The following is an 11,554-nucleotide window of genomic DNA, read 5'->3' on the forward strand; positions in this document are numbered from 1 at the left end:
ACCCTTCCGAGTCAATTGTGTCATAGGACTCGCTATCTTGGAAAATCCTTCTATAAATCTTTGACAATAACCGACAAAACCCAGAAAACTCCGCATTTCTCCAACATTTGTAGGTTTCGGCCAATTGGTCACAGCCTCAATTTTGGACTGATCCACTTCAATTCCTCGTACTGAAACAATATGGCCTAAAATCCAACTCGATCTAGCCAAAATTCACATTTCTTGAATTTGGCAGATAACTTTTTCTCATGTAGTGTTTCTAAAACTATCCTCAGATGTTCTTCATGTTGATGAGAATCTCTCGAGTATATCAATATGTCATCAATAAATACGATGACAAACATGTCCAAATACCGATAGAACACTCTATTCATCAAGTCCATAAACACCACAAGGGCATTCATCAAGCCAAAGGGCATCACTGTAAACTCATAATGTCCATATCGGGTCTTAAATGATGTCTTTGGTATATTAGCCGACTTGATCTTCAACCGATGATAGCTTGACCTTAGATCAATTTTTGAGAAAACGGATGCACCCTTCAATTGATCAAATAGGTCCTCAATCCTCAGAAGGGGATACTTATTCTTAATCGTCAACTTATTTAGTTCAAGGGAGTTGATGCATATCCTCATAGTACCATCTTTCTTCTTTACAAAGAGTACCGAAGCTTTCCATGGAGATACACTTGGTCTGAGGCGCTTAAGATGGTAGTGTATATATTAAACCAATTTGCAACTAAGGTTGTCACAAAAACACCATTTAAATTATTGAAAGGTTGGAAATCGAGTTCATGACATATACACATTTGGAGGTGCCCATCTGAAGTAATAGTTCATAATCCACAAGAGAAGAAACTGGTCCTAAGGACCATTAGTGTGTATTTTGTTGGACATGTCGAAAGTTCTAAAGGATACGAAATTTATTGTCCATCTTACAACACTAAGATTGTGAAATCAAGAAATGACTTGATAAGTGGGAGCGATCAAACCAAAAACAAAGTTCTTGAGCATGATCATTCAGAGTCGCAACCTCCCACCTCAAGTGATAGATTGGTTATATTTCATAACACCCTTAAGGTTAAAACAGGTGTCGAACGACCGATCGTTGAAGTTCCACAAGATACTGACAATGTTCAAGTAGATCAAGTAATTCAGGAATTACCAGAATCTCTTGAATAAATAGTTGAACCACAAGCTTATCAGGAAGATGATGATAGAACATTAAGAAGATCTACTAGAATCAAAGGGTCAACAATTTCTAGTGATTATGAAGTATATCTACAAGAACCTGACCATGGTATTGGAGCCGAAAATGATCCTGAATCATTTTCACAGGCCATGAATTGTAAAGAGTTGAAATTATGGTATAATGCCATGAAGGAAGAAATGAGTTCCATAAAGAGCAATGGAGTCTGGAATCTTGTTGAGTTGCCTAGTAATGCCAAAGTTTTTTGCTGTAAATAGGTCTTTAAGACCAAGTAAGACTCATTGGGCAACATTAAGAGATAAAAGATGAGACTTATAGCTATGGAATTCACTTATGAAGAGAGAATCAATTACATGAAGACCTCTTTTGGTATCTAAGAAAGATTCTCTACTTACTAATTTGGCATTAGTAGCCCAATTTGACATTGAGTCACATCAAATGGATGTGAAAACAGCTTTTCTCAATAGAGATTTAGAGGAGGAGGTTTATATGAAACATCCTGAAGGATTCCCCTCTAATGATGGTGAGCACTTAGTCTGAATTATTGACTATGTGTGTTCAAGAAGAAAGAAGACTAATAATGGAATAAGGTGAAAGTGCAATGTTGACTACGACTCATAGGAAGGGAAAATCTCAAGCCAATCAGAAAGGGAAAGGTAAAATCCAACCCCATGCTAATATTAAGAAAGAGGCCAAGTGTTACTTCTATAAAAAGAAGGGACACATGAAGAAAGATTGCGCCAAATTCAAAAAATGGCTTGAGGATAAACGTAATCCAACCTCATTTGTTTGTTATTAATCTAATATGGTTAATGTAAATGTTAACACCTGGTGAATTGATTCTGGATCTACAATCCATATTGCAAACTCCTTGCAGGGTATGCAAAACCTAAGGAAGACAGTGGGAAGTGAGCTGAATATCTTATTTGGAAACAAGATGGGTTCACATGTGAAGGCTATAGGAACATGCATTTTAACTTTAAGTAGAAGCTTTATTTTGAAATTAGAAAAGAGCTTTTATGTTCCAAGTTTTTCACGAAACTTGATTTCTATTTCCAAACTTGTGCCCTTGGGATATTCCTTTAATTTTCAAATACGTCATTCAGTTTATTATATAATTCTGATTGTGTTGGGAATGGTACTTCATCTGATGGTCTTTATCGTATTAATTTACAAAACAATATCACTATTAGTTCAGTGCATGTTCATACTGGTGCTAAATGACGTAATATTAATGAAGATTCTTCTATGTTATGGCATCAGAGATTAGGACATCTCTCTATAGATAGAATCAAAAGATTAGTGAATGATGGGATACTTAGTACTCTAGATTTCACTGATTTTAACACGTGTGGACTGTATTAAGGGAAAGCAGACCAACAAGTCCAAAAAGGGTGCCAACAGGAGTTCGGACATATTAGAAATCATACATACTAATATATGTAGTTCAGACATGGACTCACATGTTCAGAAATACTTCATCGCCTTTATTGATGATTATTCACGATATATGTAACTTTACTTACTTCATAATAAGAACGAAGCATTGGATGCTTTTAAAACCTTTAAGGCTAAAGTAGAGAAACAATATGATAAGTAGATTAAGATCGTAAGATCAGATAGGGTTGGAGAATATTATTGTAGATATACAAATGATGGACATGCACCTGGTCCATTCGCTAAGTTTCTTCAAGAGCATGGGAAAGTTGCCCAATATACTATGCCTGGTTCACCAAACCTGAATAGCATACCAAAAAGAAGAATATAGAACATTATTGGACATGGTGCGGAGCATGCTTATCAGCTTCAATCTTCCTAAATCCTTGTGGACTGAAGCACTTAAGACGGTAGTGTATATATTAAACCGATTTCAAACTAAGGCTGTCACAAAAACACCATTTAAATTACTGAAAGGTTGGAAATCGAGTTCGTGACATATTTGTGTTCGGGGATGCTCGTCTAAAGTAAGAGTTCATAATCCACAAGAGAAGAAACTAGACCTAAGGATCATTAGTGGGTATTTCGTTGGACATGTCGAAAGTTCTAAATGATACAAATTTTATTGTACATCTTACGGCACTAAGATCATGGAATCAAGAAATGACTTGACAAGTAAGAGCGATCAAACCAAGAACAAAGTTCTTGAGCATGATCATTCGGAGTCTCAACCTCCCACCTAAGGTGATAGATTAGTTATATTTCATAGCACCCCTAAGGTACAAATAGTTGTCGAACAACCAATCGTTGAAGTTCCACAAGCTACTGACAATGTTTAAGTAGATCAAGTAATTCAGGAATTACCAGAATATCCTGAATAAACAGTTGAACCACAAGCTTGTCAGGAAGATGATGGTACAACATTAAAAAGATCTACTAGAATCAAAGAGTCAGCAATTTCTAGTGATTATGAAGTATATCTACAAGAACCTGACCATGATATTGGAGCCGAAATTGATCCTGAATCATTTTCACAAGCCATGAATTGTAAAGAGTCGGAATTAAGGTACAATGTCATGAAAGAAGAAATGAGTTCCATGAAGAGCAATAGAGTCTGGAATCTTGTTGATTGCCTAGTGGTGCCAAAGTTATTTGCTGTAAATAGGTCTTTTTAGACTAAGTAAGACTCATTGGGCAACATTAAGAGATACAAAATGAGACTTATTGCCATGGAATTCACTCAAGAAGAGAATCGATTGCATGAAGACCTCTTCCGGTATCTAAGAAAGATTCTCTACTTACTAATTTGGCATTAGTAGCCCAATTTGACATTGAATTACATCAAATGGATGTGAAAACAGCTTTTCTCAATAGAGATTTAGAGGAGGAGGTTTATATGAAACATCCTGAAGGATTCTCCTCTAATGATGGGAGCACTTAGTCTGTAAGCTTAAAAAGTCTATATACGGTCTAAAACAAGCGTCCCGTCAATGGTATTTAAAATTTCATGGAGTAATTTCTTCATTTGGATTTGTTGAAAACCCCATTGATCAATGTATATACCAAAAGGTTAGTGGGAGTAAGATTTATTTTCTTATTTTATACATAGATGACATATTATTTGCCACCAATGAGGAAGGTTTTTTTGCATGAGGTGAAAAATTCCTCTCTAAACATTTCGATATGAAGGATATGGGTGGGGCATCTTATTTCATTGACATTAAGATTCATAGAGATAGATTACAATGTCTTTTATGTCTGTCTCAGGAAACTTATATCAACAAAGTTTTAGAGAGATTTCGGATGAAAAATTGTTCACCAAATGTAGCTCCCATTGTGAAGGGTGATAGGTTCAATTTGAACCAATACTCAAAAAATGATCTAGAAAGAAACAAATGAAAAGCATTCCATATGCTTCTGTTATTGTAAGCCTGATGTATGCACAAGTTTGCACAAGACCTAATATTGCATTTGCTATAGGAATATTAGGACGATATCAAAGTAATCTAGGTATGGACCACTGAAGAACAACAAAGAAAGTAATGCGGTACCTTCAAAGAACCAAAAATTACGTGCTTATGTATAAACGGACGGATAATCTGGAAGTGATTGGATACTCGGATTTAGACTTTGTGGCTGTATTGATTCATGAAAATCAACATTAGGGTACATCTTTAGGATGGCTGGAGGAGTTCCAAGCAAACCTTAATTGCTACTTCCACTATGGAAGCCAAGTTCGTTTCTTGTTTTGAGGCTACATCGCATGGTGTATGGATCAAGAGTTTCATATCTCAGCTTAGAACTATGGATTCTATTTCTAGGCCATTAAGAATTTATTGCGACAATTCGGCTGCTGTCTTTATGGCTAAGTATAACAAAAGTGGTAGTCGAAGTAAAAATATCAACATTAAGTATTTAGACATAAGGGAACGAATTAAAGAAAAGAAGGTGGTCATTGAGCACGTATGCACTGAATTGATGATTGCTAATCCTTTGACTAAAGGCATGCCACCGTTAAAATTCAAGGATCATGTGGAGAAAATGGGACTTGGTTCCACTATGTAATTGTATATACAAAAATTTTGTACAAAACTCTTATTTATTGTGGTATTTTCTCATATTTACGCGCTTTAATTTATACGAAAAAATACATTTATGTAGGACCAAGAAAAAGACATAAGGTCTTTTCATTAAGTATTGTTACCACACAAGGAAGTGGTCATTGAGCACGTAAGCACCGAATTGATGATCGCTAATCCTTGGACTAAAGGCATGTCATCATTGAAATTCAAGGAGCATATGGAGAAAATGGGACTTGGTTCCACTATGCTATGGTATATATAACTTTTGTATGAAACTCTTATTTATTGTGGTATTTTCTCATATTCATGCGCGCCTTAATTTATTTGAGAAAATACATTTATGTTAGACCAAGAATAAGACATAAGTTCTTTTCATTAAGTATTGTTACCACATAAGGAAAGGTTCTTGAGGAACTAAATGCATCATAATACATGGAAGGTGATACTCGTTATTAGAGGACCCACGGCCATGATTCATGAGTTTGTTTTTTTAAGAAAATACAATCAATAAGATTAAGTTGAAACATGAGGTTGAATGCGTGGACCAAGTGGGAGAATGTGACATTTCATCTTCCATTTCCGTTTCTTCATCCAGCAATTGAAGGAACAAATGATGGTCCACATTCATTGGAGTTTCAACATTTACACCATTGGTATTGAAGGGTTTGTAACCAAATTATGGCTATATATATGATGTTTTGGTCCCCAAGCTAAACAACTCAAAATACAAAATACACCATCTAGTTAGAGGGTTGAGAGTTTGGAAGCGCCATTACCTGGAACAAAGGAGAGCTTCTGGAACGATATCAATTGTTGGAGGTATGGATTCGATCCCTGTGATCTTCCAAATTCTCGATACAATTAGTTTCCGCATATTTATTCTAACATTCAATGTGACATTTCATCTTCCATTTTTGTTTCTTCATCTAGCAATTGAAGGGGAAAATGATGGTCCATATTCATTGGAGTTTCAACATTTACACATTTCGTATTGAAGGGTTTGTAACCTAAGCCATAATTTGATGGAAATTTTGACTATATATATGATGGTTTTGGTCCCCAAGCTAAACAACTCGAAATACAAAATACACCATCTAGTTAGAGGGTTGAGTGCTTGGAAGCACCATTACCCGGAACAAAGGAGAACATCTGGAGCAACGTCAATGGCTGGAGGTATGGATCCGATCCCTGTGATCTTCCGAATTTTCGATCAATTAGTTTTCACATATTTGTTCTGGATCGATTTTTCTAACATTTGGTATCAGAGCGAGAAATTACCTCTTTCTTGGTGTTTTGCCACGAATCTGTAGAATTCTATCTTTTCTGACTGGAAGTTTTTTCTGAAAATAAATTCAGATTTCTCCATGAAATCACTTTTGATCTCTTTGTGTTTTCAAAGTTGAGTTTTGATGGGGAGAAGGTTGAATTTGAAGTGTGTCAGTATCGTGTTGATTTCAATCCGCTAGAGGAAGAAGATGACCATTTTTGAAAAAAAAAAAGGGACTGCCGTTTCTAAATGACGCGTTTCCTTTATTGGGTTTAAACTTTGGAATTATATAAGGGATAATACACCCATTGCCATCTTAGGCCCATTTTAAAATCACATTTTTTTAATTTGTTGGGCCATACAATTGGATTATTTGTTCATTGGGCCATTAGCATATTTCACTATCATTCAGTTACTAGGTCAGTAATTATGGGCCCATTTTTAAAAGCATACCATTTGCTTCTGCACCATTTTCTGTTATTGGGGTAATTTTTTTTGTTCAATTGTTTGGCCATTTAAAAATCATAAGCCATTGTTGTTGGGCAACTTATGCAAGAATTTAATGTTAAGCACAAGTAATTGTTTTATGGCCCAATTTGGTGAATTAATTACTGGGCCTTTTGGAATATACTACAACTAATTGATTATGGCCCATTTGATTCAATTGTTTATTGGACATGTAAATGTGTTTATGGGCCCATTTGAAAAATCATAAGTGATTGTTAGTTGGGCAATTTGAAAAAGATATATTGGATATTGGTCCAACTTTCAGAATTTTTTAATTGGGCTGATTTTTTAAATGGTATTTGGACACGTACATGTCTACTGGGCCAATTAATTATTGGGTCGTTGGTTATGAGGGCATTTGAAAATAATAAACATTTCTATTGGGTCATATTTGTTTAGGTCATTTGGATATTTTCATAAAACCCGTTTATTTTGTGGTCTTAGAGGTTGTGCCATAACCTACACTTTTATTGGGCAGCTTTTAGAGAATTGATTCTTGAGCACATGGATTTGTTTGTTGTGCCAATTGTGCAATTTAGTTCTCAAGTATTTATTTTAATTTTGCACATGTTAATTATTCATGTTTGGAATAATATATGCAATTTTAGGATATATTAAATTGTGAATTATGCTCATATTTAGTTTGCACGAGTTGATTATGTTTACATTATTTTATGCAATTTATAACGATTATGAGAATATTTTATGCAGTTAGACTTATTCTAATATTAAGTTAATCGTTTGTGCATGAAAGGAATAATGTCTAGTGATCCGTATAATTTTGTTTATTTAAGGATTAGCCACAACATCTTTAATTAAATCAAATTACATATTAAGATGATGATCACATAAGGATTAAAGGCATTAATTGTGGTTGATCATATTTAATATAATAAATTTTATCCCACAAGAATTTTTGTTATATTTGTATGATCAATTAGGGTAAAATATTAAATTACTTTCCTAATTGCCCACAGGAATTAGGAATTGGAATGTGATTTGATAGTTTTATCATAAAGTTTATACATGGATCTAATTGAGTAGGACTTTATACATGCAAGTTCTATATCACTGGACTCATATTTTGAAGCATGATTTTACATTGGTAAAATGTGATTTGATAATTCTATCATAAGATATAATTGAATATACTTGAATTAAAAATTTAGCCCACGGGCAATTTTTATGTCACTATATTCAATTATTGGCATGATTTACATTGTTAAAACATGCAATCTATTAAGCCTCGATTTTAAGATAAGCATGACGTAGCTTCACTACCAGCTAATTTCTTTGATATTCGTTGTGATATTCTCGAATTGAATGGTGAGAACTATAGAGTATGGAAGGAGATAATTCTTATCCATTTAGGATGGATGAATATTGATTATGCTATTAGAAAAGATGAACTACCTAAAATTACTGATGCCAGCACTGCAGCAGACATTACACTTTATGAAAATGAGAGTGATATGATCGCCTTAGCATGATGTTCATTAAGACTAAAATTTTTACTAGTATAAGTGGTTTTGTCAATATGACAAGGTCCATGACTTGATAATGGCCATTGATGATCAGTTCATCACTTCAGATAAGGCATTAGCAAGCACCTTTATAATAAAGTTCTTATCCTTAAAACTCACAAGTGTGAAAGGTGTGCACGAGCACATCATGCAGATGAGAGATATTACAGCTCAACTTAAGAAACTCATGTTGGGTTGTTTGAATCATTTTCTTGTGCACTACATCTTGCATAGTCTCCCAAAGAGTAAAGACCTCTCAAGATCTCGTACAACACACATTAGGATAAGTGGTCAATAAATGAATTAATGACTGTGTTCAAGAAGGGAGATTAATAATGGAATTAAAAGATTAGTGAATGAGGGGGTACTTAGTACTATTCACTGATTTTGATGTGTGCGTGGCCTGTATTGAGGGAAAGCATACCATTACGTCCAAGAAATGTGCCAACAGGAGTACATACATACTGATATTTGTAGTCCAGACATGGACTCACATGGTCGGAAATACTTTGTCGCCTTTATTGATGATTTTTCATGATATATGTATCTCTACTTGTTTCATAATAAGAACGAAATATTGGATTATTTTAAAGTTTAAAGGCCGATGTAGAGAAACAATGAGAAAGGCTAGATGTGGAGAATATTATTATAGATATACAAATGATGGACATGCACCTGGTCCGTTCGCTAAATTTCTTCAAGAGCATGAGATAGTTGCCCAATATACTATGCCTAGTTCAGCAAACCAGAATAGCGCACCAGAAAGAAGAATATAGAACATTATTAGACATATTGCGGAGCATGCTTAGCAACTCCAATCTTCCTAAATCCTTGTGGACTAAATCACTTAAGATGGTAGTGTATATATTAAATCGATTTCCAACTAAGGCTGTTACAAAAACACCATTTAAATTACTGAAAGGTTGGAAATCGAGTTTGTGACATATACGCGTTTGGGGATACCCGCCTGAAGTAAGAGTTCATAATCCACAAGAGAAGAAACTGGACCTAAGGACCATTAGTGGGTATTTCGTTGGACATGTCAAAAGTTCTAAAGGATACGAATTTTACTGTCCATCTTACTGTACTAAGATTGTGGAATCAAGAAATGACTTGATAAGTGGGAGGGATCAAACTAAGAACAAAGTTCATGAGCATGATCATTCAGAGTCGCAACCTCCCACCTCAGGTGATAGATTGGTTATATTTCATAGCACCCCTAAGGTACAAACAGGTGTCGAACAACCAATCATTGAAGTTCCACAAGCTACTGACAATGTTCAAGTAGATAAAGTAATTCAGGAATTACCAAAATCTCCTCAATAAACAGTTGAACCACAAGCTTGTCAGGAAGATGATGGTACAACATTAAGAAGATCTACTAGAATCAAAGGGCCGGCAATTTCTAGTGATTATGAAGTATATCTACAAGAACCTGACCATGGTATTGGAGCCGAAAATGATCTTGACTCATTTTCACGGGCCATGAATTGTAAAGAGTCGAAATTATAGTACAATGCCATGAAGGAAGAAATGAGTTCCCTGAAAAGCAATAGAGTCTGGAATCATGTTGAGTTGCCTAGTGGTGCCAAAGCCATTGGCTGTAAATGGGTCTTTAAGACTAAGGAAGACTCGTTAGGCAATATCGAGAGATACAAGGTGAGACTTGTTGTTATGGGATTTACTCAAAAGGAGGGAATTGATTACACGGAGACTTTCTCTCCTATATCTAAGAAAGATTCTCTATGTATTATTTTGGCATTAGTAGCCCAATTTGATCTTGAATTACAACAAATGGATGTGAAAATAGCATTTCTCAATGGAGATTTAGAGAAGGAGGTTTATATGAAACAACCTAAAGGATTCCCATCTAATGATGGTGAGCACTTGGTCTATAAGCTTAAAAAGTCTATATATGGTCTAAAAGAGTATCCCGTCAATGGTATTTAAAATTCCATGGAGTAATTTCTTTATTTGGATTTGTTGAAAATCTAAGGTTAGTGGGAGTAAGATTTATTTTCTTGTTTTATACGTAAATGACATTATTTGTGACCAATGATAAAGGTTTTGTTGCATGAGGTCAAAAATTCCTCTCTGAACATTTCGATATAAAGGATATGGGTGGGGCATCTTATGCCATTGGCATTAAGATTCATAGAGATAGATTATGAGGAATTTTGGGTCTGTCTCAGAAAACCTATATCAACAAAGTTTTAGAGAGATTTCAGATGAAAGATTGTTCACTAACTCCCTTTGTGAAGGGTGATAAGTTCAATTTGAAACAATGCCTGAAAAAAACAAATACATGAATCATGGCAATGGGTCTTCTAATAACGAGTATCACCTTTCATGTATTATGATGCATTTAGTTCCTCAAGAACCTTTCCTTATGTGGTAACAATACTTAATGAAAAGACCTTATGTCTTATTCTTGATCCTACATAAATGTATTTTCTCAATTTAATATATCCTAAAATTGCATATATTATTCCAAACATGAATAATTAACATATGCAAAATTGAAATAAATAGTTGAGAATTAAATTGAACGATTGGCACAACAAACAAATCCATGTGCTCAAGAATTAATTCTCTAAAAACTGCCCAATAAAAGTATAGGTTATGGCCCAACCTTTAAGAGCACAAAATAAACGGGTTTTATGAAAATAATAACCCCAATTAAACATTTCCAAATGACCTAACAAATATGACCTAATAGAAATGTTTATTATTTTCAAATGGCCTCATAACTAGTGACCCAATAATTTATTGGCCCAACACATGTATGCGTTCAACTACTATTTAAAAAAAATCGGCCCAATTAAAAAATTCTGAAAGGTGGACCAATATCCTATATATCTTTTCCAAATGGCCCAACTAACAATCATTTATGATTTTTCAAATGACCAAACAGTTGAACAAAAAAAATTACCCCAATAACAAAAAATGGTGCATAAGCAAATGGTTATGTTTTCAAAAACGGGCCCATAATTACTGACCCAGTAACTAAATGATAGTGAAATATGCTA

At 34.6% G+C, this 11,554-nt stretch overlaps 1 protein-coding gene across 1 annotated transcript; it reads left to right on the plus strand.

The window, feature by feature from the left end:
* The first annotated feature begins 10,046 nt into the window (after positions 1-10,046).
* On the plus strand, positions 10,047-10,696 carry LOC111406610 (uncharacterized mitochondrial protein AtMg00820-like). Its single transcript, XM_023035998.1, has 2 exons — positions 10,047-10,325; positions 10,640-10,696. The coding sequence occupies exons 1-2, from the start codon at positions 10,047-10,049 to the stop codon at positions 10,694-10,696; spliced, it is 336 nt and encodes a 111-aa protein (XP_022891766.1).
* The last annotated feature ends 858 nt before the right edge of the window (positions 10,697-11,554 follow it).

Source organism: Olea europaea, chromosome 12 (assembly GCF_002742605.1).
Source record: "Olea europaea var. sylvestris chromosome 12, O_europaea_v1, whole genome shotgun sequence".
Lineage (NCBI taxonomy): Eukaryota > Viridiplantae > Streptophyta > Magnoliopsida > Lamiales > Oleaceae > Olea > Olea europaea.

Coding starts and splice junctions, on each gene's coding strand:
- LOC111406610 (XM_023035998.1), top strand. CDS start 10,047: ATGAAGGAAGAAATGAGTTCCCTGAAAAGCAATAGAGTCTGGAATCAT. Junction 10,326..10,639: donor TTGAATTACAACAAATGGAT/GTGAAAATAGCA, acceptor TTCGATATAAAG/GATATGGGTGGGGCATCTTA.